Below are 19,873 nucleotides of genomic sequence, written 5' to 3'. Positions count from 1 at the left end.
GGATTTTTTTCCTCAGTTATCTGGGTGTTTTAGGAGAAATCATTTGGGATTCTAAATGAACTGGAAAATTACTCCAGTCAGTGTTCCACTTTAAATATGGGGACACATCACACGGAGAAGGGCTGCACACACAAATTCTCCCAATGGGGATCTTCCACAGTCTGCCCTTTCCAAAATTCTGATATTCTTTTTACTTGAGGCTAAATGAGAACAGCAGAAAGTGTCCTTTAAAGATGGGTCCAAGGCATGGAAGCAACCTAAGTGTCCATCGACAGATGAATGGATATAGAAGATGTGGCACATATATGCAGTGGAGTATTACTCAGCCATTATAAGAAACGAAATTGCTATTTGTAGTGAGGTGGATGGACCTAGAGTCTGTCATACAGAGTGAAGTAAGTCAGAAAGAGAAAAACAAATACCGTATGCTAACACATATATATGGAATCTAAAAAAAAAAAAAAAAAAAGGTTCTGAAGAAACTAGGGGCAGGACAGGAATAAAGACACAGACATAGAGAATGGACTTGAGGACACGGGGAGGGGGAAGGGTAAGCTGGGACGAAGTGAGAGAGTGGCATGGACATATATATACTACCAAATGTAAAATAGCTGGCTAGTGGGAAGCAGCTGCATAGCACAGGGAGATCAGCTCGGTGCTTTGTGACCACCTAGAGGGGTGGGATAGGGAGGGTGGGAGGGAGACGCAAGAGGGAGTAGATATGGGGATATATGTATATGTATAGCTGATTCACTTTGTTATACAGCAGAAACTAACACACCATTGTAAAGCAATTATACGCCAATAAAGATGTTAAAAGAATAATAATAATTTTAAAAAGACAGGTCCAAATGTCTCACAGGGACCCCAAGACCCAGGAGCAGGAGAGGGCATAGACTCAAGAGATGTAATTCATGGAATTGCAAATGCTTCGTCCAGTCTGTTGAGCTTTCTCAAGGAAGCCCCAGATTTGGCTGTTTGATCAGGAAGAAACTCATGTAAGCATACGGATTAGTGAAATGAGTGCAAGTTGAGGTTTGACTGCTTGTGCTCCGATAACACCTCTGTGAATCTGTGCGTCCCTGTGCTCTGGTCTGAACACTGGGAAGAGAAACGTCTAGACCAACTGCCTAGGTAGAGAGGGAACAAGCCCATTAAGTCGCATTTCAGTAGCTCCCACTGAGCCTAGGGTTATGTGACAGCACAAAAACGTAGGTGGTCATTGCTCTGGGTCTCTTGTACCAGCCCTGGGTCTGTTTCTGAAACGTAGCTCCTCTGGGATGTGTCTTTGCTGTTCGGGATGTGGAACAAGCCTGTGTGAGGTGGGACCATTTATTTTCACCTCGGGATCACATCCTTATTTTGTGGTTGTGTGGTTTTTGATGGAATTGTCTGCAACTTCAAAGGAACTCCTAAAGCACGCTAGAGAGGGTTATGGAGAAAAGTGTGTTGTATATGGTGTGCCTTGGCTTTTTTATTCCAGCTGTAAAATTTGGCCGCATGTCGAAAAAGCAACGAGACAGCTTGTACGCAGAAGTACAGAAACACCGGATGCAGCAGCAGCAGCGAGACCACCAACAGCAGCCTGGAGAGGCCGAGCCGCTGACTCCCACCTACAGCATCTCGGCCAACGGGCTCACGGAGCTTCACGACGACCTCAGCAGCTACATCGACGGGCACACCCCCGAGGGCAGCAAGGCAGACTCTGCCGTCAGCAGCTTCTACCTGGACATACAGCCTTCCCCGGACCAGTCAGGTCTTGATATCAACGGAATCAAACCAGAACCAATATGTGACTACACACCAGCATCAGGCTTCTTTCCCTACTGCTCTTTCACCAATGGAGAGACGTCCCCAACTGTGTCCATGGCAGAACTAGGTAATGGCTTCCATGTTTCCATTGGGATCGACTACTTGTGCCATTTGAAGGAAATGGGATTTGTCTGACTTTCCTCTAATGAGTTATGTTATTAAAATATAATGCATCTAGAAGGGCGAGTCACCTTTACCATTTGGACCACTTCATAATTCCAACCTGCCCCCTTGTTTTTGACTGTCCACTGTTTCCCATCATATATCCAAGAAACTCAGTGACCTCTCAGCATCAGAGCTGAGACAATATGAACTTAAAGCAATCTTTAAATTCCACAGAAAACTGTAAGTTCAGGGAATGGCCCCATTAACTCCATTGATTTAGTTATTTTCTAAGTATTGCTTTATACCCAAAGTTATAAAAATAGCAACCCACAGACTTAACCTGGCGCATAGACATGGTTTTTTGACCAGTGCAGAGCTTTACAGTTTTTGAATTGGTTGCTAAAATTTTAAACCTGGACAATTCCACCTGAAAGTTCAGATTTTCAGTTTCTTGTGGAAGGAAAAAAAAAAATGATCTAGTTGCACTGGACCAGCATTTGGGAATGGCAACAACCAACTGGTACCACTTAGGGCCTAACGCCTTGAAATGGGCGCATCCCACTCTCGGCATTTATATCACTGCCCAGTCCCTGTATGCATCGAAGTTTTGCAACTCTGACACATTCTATAATCGTTAAAGGGAAATTGGCTTCTTTATTTGCCAAAATGTTTTGGTGATGGATATTAATGCAAAACTGATGTACTTCATAGAAGACTCACCATGCCAAAAAAACCCCCACAAAAACCTGTCATTTCCTTATTCCTGTGACATTGGTGCTTCTTGGGAGATGTGACCTAGAAATGTTAACACAGACAATGGAAAACTTCTCATTTCAAGGAAGTTGTTATAGCATCCTCTGTTATATTTAATCGATTTTTAAGTACAGCACTATTATTAGAGAAACTTTGATAAGGACCTTTACTGTTTGAGAATTTGATCTGTTCCTCCCCATGGTTCCTCACACAAGGTTATAATCCTGTGGGATATTTCAATTAGTTGCTATGAAGATGACTAAGTTAAGACGAAGAGAGAATGAAGACTTCACGTGGAAAAGAACCAGCAGGTTCTGACTTGAGCACAGACGTCCTTAGTTCACAGAAATAACGGTTGTGTTCTTTAGATGGTTTCTCCACCTCTGTACCCCATAAAACATTTTTTAAGTGAAATTTATATTTCCAGTAAAATCTTTCTCCAAATAGAACAAACTGAATGTTCTTTACGGTTTTTACACAAGCACCTCTTTATGGGTCTAAATTTAAATCCACAAGAGCAGGGACATTTTAAGCCTGGTCTTTAACCACTGAACAGCATTAAAGGTGTATCACAGCTCTTTTGATTAACAGAGAAACCTCTGAACTAGAAGCCAAGCTGAGCAGAGCTAGGCTTGATTTTTTTTTTTTTTTTTTCTTGAACTAGAACAAAAACCTTCCGTTTTTGTCGTGAGATCTTGGTTGACTGAGCCTTAAGCAGAGCTGTAATGAAAGTAAAATTGTCAGAAATGAATAAGGATTTGATTGAAAACTGACATGATACAGTGAAAAATGACCTAGCTCGCTTTAGGTTTGCTTCTACTTTATCATAAATACTAGTGAAGCTATGCCATTTGCTTGTCGAGTGTTCAACCCAGAAATAAACTCCCACCGCTTGGCCTAAGTGTGTCGCTTGAACATGGCACTTGGGCTAAATGTGCACTAATACCTGAGTGGAGCCAGAAGTGGCTCAGCCGATTTCCCCAGCCCCTCCTTCACCCACAAATCCCTTTCCTCTTCTACAGCTGTCACCTCCCAGTGAGTCTGGGAGCCCTGTGCCCTCATCCATTCTCCATGTTCTCCTAAACTAGGGATTTTTCACACGTAATTGTGGCATTTTTTCCACGATGAATAAAACTAACTCATCACTAGGATTTGCCCCAAACCCAAAACTAAACAAAAATTTAGCTGAAAGGGATATAATGGAGCTCTGATTTTCTGTCCCATTTACAGGTGCAAAATAGTTTGAGGAGCTAAGAGTAGCGTAAAAGCAGCCAAAGACCTTGCTGCTACTTCTTCAAAGCTCTCTGAAGTTCCCTGACATTTCCTTGGGAGCTTAAGTCCGACTCTTTCTTTAACTAACTTGACTTCATTTTAGGCTAAACTTTATCATCAGATTTGAAACAAATGAAACCATTTGTGCAATTGGAAAATAAATTGTAAATTAACATATCCTAAGCTCAGTTCTATCTTTCAATAATAGTATCTACTAATCCATTACTGTTAGTGGAAATACATCTGCATTCCTGGCTACAGAATTTTGCCCTTGATGTACACTTAGTACCTGAATTATACATTCCAGATAAACTATCTAGGTTCCTTTTTTCAAAAAAGCTAACTGGGGAGTTCCCTGGCGGTCCAGCGTTAGGACTCGGTGCTTTCACTGCCATGGGCCCAGGTTCCATCCCTGGCTGGGGAACTAAGATCCCACAAGCCGAGCTGCACAGCCAAAAGAAATAAAAAATAAAAAAGCTAACTGCACTTATTAGTATAATTAATAACTAAAGCCTTGTACATAAGAGACAAATGATATGTTGGGCAAAGCATGAGACAAAAAGTCAGCTTATGCGGGTTGTGGTCCTAGCTTTGCTGTAGGTTGTACAACCTAGTATAAGTCATGTTACCTCTGCAAGCTGCAGTCTCCCTACCCATGAACTATAAAGATTCAGAGCATAGACTCTGGAGCCAAATTGTGTATGTTTGAATCACCGTGCACTTGCCAGCTATGACACCTTGAAAAGTCACTTAACCTCGCTGTGGCTTGGTTTTTTCATCTGTAAAATGGAGATAATACTAGTATCTTCCCCCTAGAGTTGTCATGAAGATTAAGAAAAAATATTTGTATATATACACAGTATATATATATATATATATATCTATATATATATATATATAGATATATATATATAGATGTAGGTAGGTATGTTATATGAGTCTGTTATGAGTCTATGTTATATAGAGTTTACATAGTAAACTCTACCTAAGTGTTAACTTTTATCATCATTGTTAATGTTATTATCTACAAAGTGATGAGAGTTTGGACCAGATGATATCTAAAGTTCCATGCCACTGTGAAAATCTGTGACTTTCTCAGAAGACAGGATTTTCCATCTGAAGTATCTAGACCTTGGCTGTCCTGATGAAGCCATCATGGTCGAGGAGGTGAACTGATTTGCCTGTCACAAAGTGAGTTATCCAGCTGAGCTCAGACCAGAAACCAGGTCTCCTAACTCCTAGTTCCAAGGTACTTCACTATTCCAGACTGTTTGTCTGAGAGACCACACTAACTTCTTAGCTTTTGCTCAGTCTGACCATATTCTCCTTTGCTGAAATGGAGACTTAAAAACAGCACAGTGTCTAAAATCTTACACTTGCCAAATCAAGTATGAATTTTGATCAAAGGCAGCTGGTGAGAATGCAGCCACTGCCCTCTACTGGTCATTGGACATGGCATCATTTGTTGTTGCTTCTGAAAGCTGGACTCAGATAGGTAGGGATGGATGGGGACAATTTTTAGGATGAAGTGAAACAAGAAGATGCGGACCATATTAACTGGAAACAAAGCATGATCTGGAAGAGAATACTGTGAGCTTCTTCCCATTCTTCCCTTCCTAGGATTCTCCCAGCTTCCCTGTGAACGCTTTGCCTTCATCATTTCTTTCATATTTACAAAAATTGAATTTACTATGTACACATTTATTTTCTTGTTTCTGATTCCCCATTATTTTGTCTTTATTCCCCTCTTCTCTTCACACACGTCACTGATTCTAAGACATAATTTCTCTTTCTCTCTCTCAGTTTCTGTCTCCTTTAAGTTTTTTTCTTTTGTTTATGTTTTGTTTTTTATGATATTTACTTATGTTGTTTTCATGTCTGTGTGTTGCCAAGTAGAGCTGTTAAGGTTTGTCGTGCTTCAGTGTTTCAGAATCTCTGAGGAGGTTCTAGTCTCGAGCTTTGTTTAGGTGAACCCGCTCTGTTTTCACACAAACAAATCTGATTCTGTTTGACGTAAGCAGCAACAAATTTCCAAACAAATAGACACTCTTACTAGTGTTGCTAAGTTTGCCCTCAGCACCACTGTTTTAAATAACTTTCCTATTAAATATTCAAGACCCTAGGAGGGGCATCAATTTGGGGTATGGTTTTGTATTCTTGGAGTCTTGTCAGTTCTTCTTCTTTTTTTTTTTTTTTTATTTATTTTATTTATTTATTTTTGGCTGCATTGGGTCTTCGTTGCTGCTCACAGGTTTTCTCTGCTTGTGGAGAGTGGGGTCTACTCTTCGTTGCGCTGCGCAGGTTTCTCATTGCAGTGGCTTCTCTTGTTGCGGAGCACGGGCTCTAGGTGTGCAGGCTTCTGTAGTTGTGGCTCGCGGGCTCTAGAGCGTAGGCTCAGTAGTTGTGGCTCACAGGCTTAGTTGCTCCGCGGCATGTGGGGTCTTCCCGGACCAGGGCTCGAACCCGTGTTCCCTTTATTGGCAGGCGGATTCTTAACCACTGTGCCACCAGGGAACCCGTCAGTTCTTCTTTTAAAACACTTCTTGAATTGTCCTTCCCTTCCATGACAATTATTAGCAGCCTGTTTCAAGCTCTTAGTCCCTTACGTCTAGATTTCAGCAGCCTTCTAATTGATCCTCCTGCCTCCAGTCTGCCAATGACAAAACTGCTTGTTCTGTTGCCCCGAATACAGTGTTCAGCATGTCAGCTCCCTCTTGAGAATCCTGCTGACGCCTTTTGTTAATCAAGTCCATACTCTCAATCTCAACCTTCAAGATCCTTCAGGATGTGGACTCTTCTCTACCCATATTTCTGTTTTGACACCATCACTTTATCACATCTTCCTGTCTCCTGTAGATGCCATAGCCATTCTTTCATCTACCATCCCTTGAACGTGGAACTGGTCCACTGCCTCACATACTGGCCTCTGCCTACCAAATCCTCCCCTTCCTTCAGGGTCCAATCCAAATGTTCCTCCTCTGTCAAGAAGCATCCCCTAATTCCCCTCACCTCTCCCTTCTCTGATAGCACCTAGTCTGTTTTTATTTTTCTTTCTCTTCTAGTAGAATTCAACTTCATGCTTTATTGTCTAGTGTCTTGAATTGTCCTTTCAGCATGTGTGTACATGTTCACCAGATTATAAGTCCCTAGAGAAACTTATTTGGCATCTATTTCTTTTAATATCTTCAAATTCGGTACACTTCAGGATAATAAGAACAAATGTTTATGTAGCAGATGCTGTGTTATCCTCTCTATTCTAAGTGCTCAACTCACTTAATTTTCACAGATGCCCTATGATAAATAGGAAATTAGGTACTATTTTCCTCATTTTACAAATAAAGAGACCAAAGCTCAGAGAGGTTAAGTAACTTACCCAAGATCACACAGCTACTAAGTAGCAGAGCTGAGATTCAAACCCAAGCAGTCTGGGTCCAGAGTCCATCTCATCTCTTAACCACCAGACTATATATATATATATATATATGTATATGTATATATAGTGACATGGTAGACTTCAGTAATGCTTGTTCTGCCATTTTTGCAGGAAAAACAAAAGAAATACGTTGTTGTTGTCCCCCAAAACATACCATTTTCTAATTCTTCAGGAGTAATCCTTCCCCAGTCAATGTATATGGCAGATCTGTCTTTATAAAAATACCAAGTACAGGTCGTGTCAGTCATTTTTCACACTTCTCTAGGTCAATATTTTCAACTCCAACATTCACTCCCAGACGCTGGTGTAAAGGCACAGAGAAGGTCAGGTCAGGAGGGTCTTTGAAGACGCCAAGCCTTATTGCTAAATGTTGGCTTTGCCTGTCCTTCATCCTCATGTCCCCAAATATAGAATAGTTCCAAATTGCTTACTTAAATATGTCGAGATCATTAAAAGTGGTTCAGCCGTGTTGCTTTATACTTGTTACTTTTTAAATCACATATTAGGTAGGGAAAACCCTGAAGAACTTGGCTTTTCATGTTGTGATCTCCTGTTTTCTCCTCAGAACACCTTGCACAGAATATATCTAAGTCACATCTGGAAACTTGCCAATACTTGAGAGAAGAGCTCCAGCAGATAACGTGGCAGACCTTTCTGCAGGAGGAGATTGAGAATTACCAAAACAAGGTAGACTGAAGAATTTTACCTAAGATTGAGGCAATGTTGGGAAGGGTGTCTGTGCCGGAGGCTTGAATACAAACAGACCAAGGAATGAATGTTTTTCATCAGATAGCAGATTTCTATTTAAAAATCTTTCTTCCAGAGCTGATCACGTTCTTGGGGCTTTGTCACCTTATTGAGATGTCAGTGTGTGAAATTTCAGAAGTAGCACTCAGATTCTATTGTTCCTATAACTATACACGTATGTCCTATCATTTGTCAACAGGGAGCTAGATTAAGGAGTTTCCAAAAGGCTCAAAGAATTGGGATTTGTCCCGATATCACAATGGAAGATTTCACAGTCCAGAAGTTGATGTAAAATAATCTCAGCCTCATGGTTCCGAAGTTAAAAAGAAGGAGTTTAGAGAATTTGTGTAAAAACAAGTTTGGAAGCTATGATTCTAATTCCAGTCTGAATCTAGCAATATGAGACTGACAAGTAGTGCTGCCAGTTTCCTTCTTCTATAAAACACTCTGATCAACAAATTACCTAAACGGAGGGCAGGGCTGGAGAAGGAGGGCTTTTAATTTTCCATTCTGCCTTTAGTAAAAGAAAATGCTGTGATTTTTCCCAATAATCATAGAAATTCAGGTTTAGGAGGTACCGTAGAGATTATCAAGGTTAATCCTCCCCTTCATTTTACACATGAGGAAACGAGCATCCCTCGGCACATGGCTGAGGGTGAAAACATCAGGACTAGACCATGAGTCCTGGTTCCTAATTCAGTGTTTCTTCCACCCTGTTGTATTGGTAGAAACAGTCTTAAACTAAGATTGGGGAAATAAGTGAGCAACAAGATGGATCCAGGTTGGCCTGTAACTAAATTGGAGAGTGGGTATATAAAAGGAATTAAACAGGACAGGTTGGGGGAATAGCAGTGCATCACCTTGTTTACCTTTGAGATAGCAGGTAACACCAGCAGCCAAAATTACAAAGGGAAGCAAGAAAGCAGTAAACAGCAGCAAGGTGTGTGAAATGGGATTCAGAGTCAGAAATGCTGGGATTTGAATCCCACCTCCAATACCTTTTAGCTGTGAAACCTCTGTGAGCATTTGTGTCCATTTATGGGAAATGGAAAAACGTTCTTGTGAAAATGAAATGAGACAAGGATGTCATAAAGCACCCAGCTCATAGCAGGTGCACAATAAATATAACTGACTCCCCTTTTCTTCCCTTACCCCAGTAAAGTGGTGTGAAATTCCCCAAGACAAAATAATTGCTTACAAGGAGATTCTACTTTGCTACTCTCCATGGCCCAGGGTTAAATCAGTGGCGTGGGTTGCTGTCTTGACTCCCGTTTTCATCTTCCGCTGCATATACGCTCATAATATCTTCCCCCTGTCCCTTTGCCACCAAAATGGTAAGAGAGGAATTGGAGGAGACCAGGAAGAGCTCGGAAGCAATCATTATAACCCAAGTAACTGGCCAACTGATTATTTTTAAATCCTCTAGCTTTTTTGGATCCATTTCCAAAGAAGGATTTTACACAATAGGAACAGTTAAAACAACTGTGTCAAGGGTATGGGTAATGCGGATGTTAATGCGTTTCCCTCTTCAACAGCAGCGGGAGGTAATGTGGCAATTGTGTGCCATCAAAATTACAGAAGCTATACAGTATGTGGTGGAGTTTGCCAAACGCATTGATGGATTTATGGAACTGTGTCAAAACGATCAAATTGTGCTTCTCAAAGCAGGTATGTGCTTTGCAAGTGAATTTTGAGATCTCTGACTAACCTGCTTTCACCAGCTTATTAAAGAAATGCTTGGTAAGGAAGGTGTCGAGAACAGTTTTTCTCCAAATGATAATAGCTCAGTTTCTCTTGGCAGAAACTGAGAGGTTTTTTTATTTTTTTAAGGTTTTTGAGCTATTTGCAGGAAACATTCCCTCCATTTTGCTTCTCCTCTGGGTGAAAAGATTAATTTGAAAGACACCTGCATTCCACAGTTTTAACCATCACCTGTGTTTTGTTTCTGTGCCCCAGGTCCTCAGGAGGTTTTGGTAAGCTGTTAGGAAGAAGGCTGTTTGTGGAACTCAGAGAGACATCCCTGGGTGTTTGTTTGTTTTAATAACAGGAGTCCATGTTTTTCTAGCAACTCTGAGATTCTGTATTATTGCAGGACAGAGAAGTGCCCAAGAAGTCATTCATAAATCAATCTCTCTTCAGTAATAGAGGCCTTAGCTTTGGCACAAGTCTTTAATTACTCTAATGAACTCTGCTCTTTTAAATAGAGAGCTAAGGTGACTGAGAGTCTGCTAGTTAAGCCCCGCCCCATTGACTCAGAAAGGGGTCTCTATGGTCAAAATCAACTCACCAAGACAATAACCCACCCCGTTTCTGCCTTTGCTCAGGTTCTCTGGAGGTGGTATTTATCAGAATGTGCCGTGCCTTTGACTCTCAGAACAATACCGTGTACTTTGATGGGAAATATGCTAGCCCCGACGTCTTCAAATCCTTAGGTAAGGAAATCTCTGGGTGCTTTGTCTTCAAATCAGGACTAGGGGAAAAGATGGGAGTTGGGTGAAAGCTCTTCTTGAACAAAATGGAGATTGGTTTTTTGGACACAAGAGTTAAAGGATTTTATACCTATGTTACTTTATAGTTAATCACCGTAGAAAATATACACAGCTCAAATGCTTTTTGTGTATATTACACGTAAGGGTCTAGAGTCTCATTTTATCTAATTGGTAATCGAAGAAATTTATGTTATATATCCTTCCAGTTCCCTTCTAGATTTTAAGAACCAAGTTTGCAGGGGATATATTACTCAATAAACTAGAGGATGTGATTTGCTACATAAAATCAAGCAAGGAGCTAAAAGTCTGCCCTTCCATACCCGTCAAATAACAACCGTTAATGGGATATTAAAGAAAGAAAGTATAGCTAAGTGAAACTGTGACATATACTTTAAAAATAAATTACTTTAGATTTCTGTAATTTAACTAAAGTAAGACAAAGTCATTAAGAAGAATGGGACGGTATCCAAGATATGTTGTTAAGTGATTTTAAAAACAATTAAATGATGGAAGGTATGTATACTTGAGAAGAGCCCGTTGACACTTTTTTTTTTAATTTATTTTTGGCTGCGTTGGGTCTTCGTTGCTGCACTCAGGCTTTCTCTAGTTGCGGGGAGCAGGGGCTACTCTTCCTTACGATGCACGGGCTTCTCATTGCAGTGGCTTCTCTTGTTGCAGAGCACAGGCTCTAGGCGCACGGGCTTCAGTAGTTGTGGCGCACGGGCTTAGTTGCTCCATGGCATGTGGGATCTTCCCAGACTAGGGCTCAAACCCATGTCCCCTGCATTGGCGGGCGGATTCTTAACCACTGTGCCACCAGGGAAGTCCCTAGCCTGTTGACATTTAACTATATGTACATAATATGGAAATCTGAAAGAACAGACCCCAACTTAACCAGCTTTGTGGGGGTGGGTTTTTATTTTATGGGACTTTCACATTCTATGTTTTCAGTTCTGTAATAGTTACAATAGGGACTTCCGTGGCGGTCCAGTGGTGAAAACTCTGTGCTTCCAATGCAGGGGGCATAGGTTCAATCCCTGGTCAGGGAAGTAAGATCCCACATGCCATGTGGCACGGCCAAAAACAAAAAAAAAAATTATAATGGTTTTACCACCATAATGTGTCATTTGTTTTCATTTTTAAGCATGTTGTACATAAAATAGAGTAGAAAACAAAAAAATGAGTGAAGTTAACATTTCAGTTAGATTATAGCTGTTAGACTCTATTGGTTAAGAGTGTGGACTCTGAAGCCGGGCAGCTGGCTTTGAATCTCAGGCTGTCACTTCCTACTTGTGGAATCTTCAGCACATTCCTTTTCTTTCCAAGTCCATTTCCTTGCCTTTAAAATGGGGATAGTAACAATAATACCTCCCTCATAGGGCTGTTGTGAAATAGTAGAATACCCAAAGAATCCTCTCAGAGCAGCACCTAACACAGTAATCACACAACAGAAGTTCACTATCATTATTGCAAATGATGATGATGGTGGTGATGTTGGTGGTAATGGTGATGGTGGCTAAACTGATTTTTCTTTTAACATTTGAAAGTATTAAACTATAGAAATGTTATTACTATTCCCTCTGATCTTCAACTGCTAGATCCCTCTTCACCTTCTTCCATATTTTTCTCCTAGGATAATAACCAAAGTCCTAACCTGTCTTTAATTTTGGCAGGTTGTGAAGACTTTATTAGCTTTGTATTTGAATTTGGAAAGAGTTTATGTTCTATGCACCTGACTGAAGATGAAATTGCATTGTTTTCTGCATTTGTCCTGATGTCAGCAGGTAAGATAACCAAATACAATGGTTTTTAAGTTGTCCAGGTAAAGAATTTCTACAAGTACATAACTTACAATGGCTATAGACTATTCAGAGGGACTGCCACCCTTACTAAGTCTAATTTTAAGTTTTTCAGACAACAGTCCCCTGCTACACACGTACATATACATGTACGCTTCTAAGAGGACCTCATGCCATTCTGATAAAATCTTAAGAAATGAGAAATGAATAAAATCCCGTCTACAATTAGCCTCCTGCTACCAAGAGAAATGCTGTGGTAGAGTAGGTGTGCCCTTCTCAACACCAATCTCCAAGATAACATGGTTTTTAGAACATTCTGCTTTTTAAAAAAAATCCATTTGGATGTCATCCACAAGCCTATCTGAATTTAATGTATGTTTTCAACCAGTACTGCCTCTTGGTGATCATCACTTTTGCAAATTTGCTATCTTCTTTTTGGAATTCTTAAACATAAAGCCTTTATCCTAAATTAACAATCCTTAATTCATTTGGCACTCTCTTGACAATTTTAGTTGCCTTGGACTATAAGGCAATTTTCATATTTTCCAGAAGGACTAGCAGGATTGATATGAGTATGTCATTCAGAAACATAACTATTAGAAAGGCTTAAGGGCCATGGTGGTTTCATTTGCACTCGTCCGAGCATGGCCTTAGATTTAAATGGCTGTCTTTTTGGAAAGGGTGGACCCTTCCTTCTTTCAAGTGTCAGTAAAGATGGAAAGGCTTAACACTCTGTTTTGTAACTGTCCTAGATCAGTTTTTCACTCCTTTAGGAGCAAATTTTGAAAGAGGGGTGAAAGTGGCCTGTTAGTCCCTGACTCTGCAGTGTGGTGTAATAATCTGTATCTAGGAGTCAGGAGGAGTTGGGGTGTTCTGACACCATGTTGGAAGAATACTCAGGAGTATGGTTTTTCATATTTAGATCGCTCATGGCTGCAGGAAAAGGTAAAAATTGAAAAGCTGCAACAGAAAATTCAGCTAGCTCTTCAACACGTCCTACAGAAGAATCACCGAGAAGATGGAATACTAACAAAGGTGAGAGCCAAAGGTTTCCAACTGACAAGCCGGAATTATCCCTTGCCCAGATCACGCCAGCCACGTTTATAAGTCATGCCACCAGACCCCAAAAGTATCAGTAAGCAACGGCCTACTGAGAAGAGAGAAGTATCCTCATTTCAAAAAATTATCTTGGGCCAAAATTCAGGTTAAATTCTATTTATCATCATTGGTTATAAAGTGTCCTGGAATAATAGAGCAATGATAGAATTTTTTTTAAAGCATTAATACATTCTGAAGAATCCTCCACTTATCCCATCAAAGATGGGCAGAAGGCAGAATTAATGTTCTGCCGTGATATAAACTAGAGAATTTAGAATTTAAATCTTTGATTTTAGAAAGACGAAGTTATGAAGGACTAAAACAATAGAATTAATCTATTCTAATATTAGTTCTAGTTCCATTAAAGTCATTAGTAATCAACAGTAAATGACTTTTGTATTTTCTTCATCAGTCTCTCATTACTACCCTGTATTCAAAGCATAGGGTTTCATTTTTGCTAATTATTATCTTTCACAATAAAAATATAATTAGGATGTCAATTTAAAATATGATAATATCCTTCAGTGTTAGTGCTAGTAGTATGTATTTGGTCTTAGAAAAATCAGCCCTATTCTTTCTTGGATTATTTTCTGTTTTCTTTCTTTTCTCCTGATAGCTAGGTTAGGTCAGAAAGGGGAAGTTGGGGGGTTAAATGTGGTTTGTTTTTTTTTTTAATAGTAATCTTTTATTTTATTTATTTATTTATTTATTTATTTATTTATTTATTTATTTATTTATGGCTGTGTTAGGTCTTCGTTTCTGTGCGAGGGCTTTCTCTAGTTGCGGCAAGCGGGGGCCACTCTTCATCGTGGTGCCCGGGCCTCTCACTATCACGGCCTCTCGTTGCAGAGCACAAGCTCCAGACGCTCAGGCTCAGTAGTTGTGGCTCACGGGCCTAGTTGCTCCGCGGCATGTGGGATCTTCCCAGACCAGGGCTCGAACCCATGTCCCCTGCATTAGCAGGCAGATTCTCAACTACTGCGCCACCAGGGAAGCCCTGTGGTTTTGTTTTTGACTTTGCATCTGTTAAATGAGACACTGAGGCAGGATTGGGAAAGAGAAGGAAGAAGAACTTTTTTCTCCATCTTCTTGCCCCAGTGCAAGGGTACCATTAGGGTCTTTGATTATAGAGAGCACTTAACACATGGCCAAGATCGATGCTCTGGTGAAAATGTTTTCTTAGGATTATTCTCGGTGGAGATAATAAATATTTTGTGCGGTACAGTGCTTTAGAGTTTAAAAAGCATTTTTGCAAGTCATGCTATTATACTCAACAGGTAAATAGTCAATGCTGAGACTTCCACCAGGCCTGCTGACTATTTTTTTTTGTTTTCCAGTCAGGGCCTCTTGCTCAGACCCAGAATTGCTTTGTTCTAGGCAGAGCTCTTTCTCCAGAAGAAACTTGTTGTCACTGGAGTTGACTAGTACTCATTTTGCATAAAATATGTAGGGGATGCCGTCATCTCTAGTTGCAGTGACCTCACCTACCGGTGGCTGTCCCCTTGCCCACTTCTCTGTTACCACATGTCTTCCTTTTCCCCAGTGGTAGAGGGCGGGGTTCAGGACGGTAGAGCAGAAAGCATGTTTGAATAGGAGGAGGAGGTGAGACACTTGGGTTCTTTTGCTTATGAACATCTTTTTGGGTTACAAATTATTTGTCTTCAAAATCATATTTGATGTATACCTGGTATTCTATGATATGACTATGTCATCATTTATTTTTACCCTCCCTCTATTACTAGACGTTTAAGTTGCTTCAAGTGTGTCTCACCATTGTAAACAATGTTGAAGATCATCCAGGTGCCCTGATTTTTGATTCTCACGTCTCTTCTCTCCTGACCCTATGTCGTTTCTTCCACTTACAGTTAATATGCAAGGTGTCTACATTAAGAGCCTTATGTGGACGACATACAGAAAAGCTAATGGCGTTTAAAGCAATATACCCAGACATTGTGCGACTTCATTTTCCTCCATTATACAAGGAATTGTTCACTTCAGAATTTGAGCCAGCAATGCAGATTGATGGGTAAATGTATCACCTAAGCACTTCTAGAATGTCTGAAGTCCAAACAATGAAAAACAAACAAACAAACAAACAAACAAATTAACCGAGACACTTTATATGGCCCTGCACAGACCTGGAGCGCCACCACACTGCACATCCTTTGGTGATCGGGGTCAGGCAAAGGAGGGGAAACAATGAAAACAAATAAAAGTTGAACTTGTTTTTCTCATGCATATGATTTCCATTATGCCTACAGATATGGACCCTTTTTCTGTCTCGACTTCTTGATCATTGACCTCTGTTTACAACAGAAGGCGGGTACTAAGGTCAGAGGATGTCCTTTTTTTGTAGCTCACTGCCCACAGACTTTCTACATCTGTCGGTAACAACAGAGAGTCCAGCACTAATCGGTGACTGGTGTGCATAGCGGAGGTTGCGGCATTACTCTGCACAACTTGCTGTTTGTCTCATGAAGGAAGTTTTTATTTTTTCACCGATTATTGCCAGTCAGCAGGATGGCACGAAAAGGGTCCATAGCACTAGCAACAATAGCATTATAATATATTACAGGGTAAATGGGCATGAAGACTATATATAGCTAAAAGAGATATTGTTTATATATTGTTTTAATTAATATAAAATGTAGTTACTGGTGTAGCTTTTCCTGTTGAATTGATAAGGCACTTTCATTTTGCACCTTTTTTCTTTAAATTAAATGCTGGCGTGTTCACTGTCGTGTCGCATGTGCACCAGAAACACAAGTTTAACTGAGAAGGCTTGGAAGGTACGTCGGGAGGTATTTATGCTGCTGTTTACACAATTACTTTTAAAAGACTGGCTGGTCATATCTAGAAATCACGCTGTTGGATTAATTTTTTTTTTTTTTTTTACACATGAATTTGGAATTAGAAACAGAACTCTCCCTAAATTGTACTTTGCTTTTGGGTCAGTGTAAGGATAGATGTGTTTATGCTTCATACAAAGTTGAGTGATTGATTGATTGGTGCTGGGGACTTACACCCTCGTGCACAGTATTTTTTCAAAGCTTTTGAAAATGCCACCTCATTGAGGCAGGGGAAGGGAGGCTCATTTTGCACAGCTGCGTAGTTGTATGGACTCAGCCTCAACTTGGAGTTCTTATGCTTTAAGAACAGATCAGTAACCAGAATATTTATCAGAATCTAGCTTTTATTAGAAGAAGGACCCAAAGATTATATCTGGAGCAAATGCACACTCCCCATGTGAAAACATGAAGCATTTACTTTGTGAATGTTTATGTTCTTGGTATAATCTAGGAACCCTGAGAGTTTATCTCAGAGTGAATGGTTTCTAGACTAACTGCCTCTAGATGGTGTCATTCTAGAACACTGTGTTCTCCATATTTCATAGTCAATGGATAGGAGGGCAAAGGAGGCGTGCGATGTTGAACCAGTTTCTCTTATTTAAGTATTAAATATTTTAAGCCTTTAAAGTGAAGTCGATGCAAGCTGCAAACATTTACTTTTGTATTTATCTTCACTAGAAAACTGTGGACTGTAATTTATTTTATTAAGTCTTTAGAAGATTGTTTGGCTTTTGTGTTCAGGTGAGAAATATTGAGTTGTTTTTGTTTAATTTTGTGGCTTTTTTTTTTTTTTTTTTAATAATTCCCAGCGGGGGAAGGGAGAAGGAACAGTCTGATAGACAAGTGTGCATATTTTAAAATAAGTGACCTTTGGGAATGTAGGCATTTAGATGATGATTTTAGTCACACTCGGAGTGGGATTCAAACTTCTGGTCTGCCATCGAAGACCATGTTTGTACAGAAAAGAGAACATTTCCCATAGTGTAAAGGTGGGAGTTTCCAAGCAGCCCTTTACAGTGAAGAAAGCATCTCCCCTACCTCCAGGGTCCCTCCCAAATCTTCTGCAGGAATTCGGCTCCTGCTGTCGTGCTGGGTCATCAAGCACGAGTTTCCCAGAGCCTTCTACTCTGTTTTTAACTGCACTGGCTTTCTGACTTGTTTCCTGAGGGACTTGGAAACGGGGAAGGAATTATTCACACCGAAGTGTGTATGAAGCCTAAATGACATCTAAAAAATTGTTTTTTCAAAAATATAGTAAGGGTTTCGCCATAAATAGAAGACGAGAGTAATACTTACTTAAATTTCTTACAAGCATATAAAACTTTATGTGACTTTATATAGAGAGGTAACTATCAGCATATAGTATTTATATTTGGGCAAGAAGGGTTAAATCAAATTTTTTATTTAAATAAGCATAGTTCCTTGAAAGATCAATAGTATTTATACTCTGAAAAGAGTACCAAGCTTAGTTCGGTTATTTATTTATCCATTTTTTTTTTTTTTTTCCTGTTGTTTCTCCTTTGGGGGGAAATGGTGTGTTTTTATTTTGGTTTTGGTTTGTTTTTTGTTTTTGTTTTTTGGTCATTCTGATTCACTAAATTTGGGGATGGTTTTATTAAAGTCTATTAACTTCTTTTTAACCAAAGCTTTCTGAATATGACCAGCCTCAGGTGCTAGCGCGTTAAAGAGCAACTAAACCTAATTCCAGTGTCCATTTGTGAAATGATGAGAGCTAATTGAACTTCTCTGAGGGTGAGAGAGAACGCAACGTTGAACTTAAATTCCTTTTCCCCGGAAAGGATTTTGCATGTACCTAATGCAAAAAAAAAAAAGCTCTAATCTCAGTAATAGTCACACCACGGTGACATTGCTTTTAGAGTAAACCAAGATACATTGACATGATGCTGCTACTAGGTCTTTGTGAAAGAAAAACAGGGTGTGAGACTTTAAGACTAAGTACATCGACGGTGTAGGAACAGAGTAGAGAGTAATAGAGGCGTGCTAGGTGAAATGAGGGAACAACTATTATTCGGATCGAAGTTGGGATCTGAAGTTAAACAATAATCTCTGTTGAAAAAAATATGAGGTACAGAGAAGGATGTGAAAAACTTCGTATTTTTATTTTCTTCCTTATTATAGAAACACCTGTGTGATGACACAAAACACTTGGTGATATAGAACAATTATTAGTAATCGTTCTTGTAATTAAAATTTCCTAACCTTAAATGTCCAACAGTCTTTTAAAGATTGGAATCACATCATTGTTATCCCGGCTGCTGTAATGCCTTTTATACATTTTTTAACATAGGGTAAATAAGGCTTTTGCACAGAGCCTGAATACCTTCGGTTACAGTGGTGTCCAAATGATTGCATTATATTGTGAAGAAACTGGCCGTGGTCACAATGAAATCAAAAGTGCAGATGAAAGTGCTTTTGGGGGCAGTTTGCAAATTGTGGTTAAAGCTACGGATTTTTTTTTTTAAGTGTTCAGCATCCCAGTTTGCTTTAAAGGTGTGGGTTTTTATTTTAAGTCTTCAGCATCCTAATTCACCCTTTCTAACTTAAAGAAAACATGACTTAAGACACTGCTTCTAAGTTTGGTTGTTCTTTATAGTGTGGATATTCAGATCTCTGTGAGTGTATGGGGGTGGGCTGAGGGTCAGATGAGGAGGGAGCGTGTGTGTGTGTGTGTGTGTGTGTGTGTTTATGTCTGTGTGTATGGTTTTCGTGTGTATGATGTGTGTGTGTCGAACCGCTTCTAGGCTACTAAGTGTCAATGGAAAAGAAAATGTATTCAAAATACTTAAATCAAAACTAGAAGATGGGAAAAAAAAGATTTATTCTATACAAAGCCTTGTCTGGACCACTTTAGAGAGACTTCTATTTTTTTAACCCTTCTATAAATATTTGATGGCACTTGAAATATTCCTGCAATAAAATGTGATTTGTGTAAAGAAAAAAAAAAAAGATTTTGTAATGTGAAACAAAGAAAGAAAGTAATGTAATTTTCTAAAAAAAAAAATACAAACAAACAAACTTTGTATTATTTTCTTGATGGAATTTGTCTATCTGTCTTTGGAAAACTTTTTATTTCATTGAATGTGCCATAGTAGAAATACGTGTTTTTAGTTTTAGACTTAAGGAATAACTGTTTGTGTTCCGACATTCCAAAATGCAAAACAACCTAGTAGAATCTTTAATGAAAAGGTTTAAGTAGGATGTAAGCTTCTCTCATTGTTGCTTTTTTGCACATGTTCTTCATTCCTCTCTAGTGCAATATGTACATAGAGCACTTGCGGGTGTACCTTGATCCCTCAGGGAAAAATACATATTTGTACAGTTTTTTTTTGGTTTTGTTTCTTGTTTTGTTTTTTTGTGGTTTTTTTGCCTTTTGTTTTTGGCTAAGGAATGTCGACTGAATCACTTGTTATTGTTGAGGGGCAGCCAGATAATAATCCTAAAGCCACTGTTTCAAACATTGATTGTTTAAATCATGTGTCCTTCCAGTGCTATTAT

At 39.5% G+C, this 19,873-nt stretch overlaps 1 protein-coding gene across 1 annotated transcript in view; it reads left to right on the top strand.

The window, feature by feature from the left end:
* Window positions 1-19,265, top strand: part of RORA (RAR related orphan receptor A) — a 96,693-nt gene extending 77,428 nt beyond the window's left edge. Inside the window, exons 4-10 of the mRNA XM_068552834.1 lie at window positions 1,484-1,879; window positions 7,941-8,062; window positions 9,658-9,790; window positions 10,447-10,554; window positions 12,285-12,395; window positions 13,333-13,445; window positions 15,374-19,265. Coding sequence (XP_068408935.1) covers window positions 1,484-1,879; window positions 7,941-8,062; window positions 9,658-9,790; window positions 10,447-10,554; window positions 12,285-12,395; window positions 13,333-13,445; window positions 15,374-15,538 — 1,148 coding nt within the window. The 3' untranslated portion in view covers window positions 15,539-19,265. The remainder of the gene's footprint in view (window positions 1-1,483; window positions 1,880-7,940; window positions 8,063-9,657; window positions 9,791-10,446; window positions 10,555-12,284; window positions 12,396-13,332; window positions 13,446-15,373) is intronic.
* The last annotated feature ends 608 nt before the right edge of the window (window positions 19,266-19,873 follow it).

Source organism: Eschrichtius robustus, chromosome 1 (genome assembly GCF_028021215.1).
Source record: "Eschrichtius robustus isolate mEscRob2 chromosome 1, mEscRob2.pri, whole genome shotgun sequence".
NCBI classification, from domain to species: domain Eukaryota; kingdom Metazoa; phylum Chordata; class Mammalia; order Artiodactyla; family Eschrichtiidae; genus Eschrichtius; species Eschrichtius robustus.
Note: the sequence above shows the minus strand (reverse complement) of the source record. Positions and strands in the feature narration are given on the sequence as shown.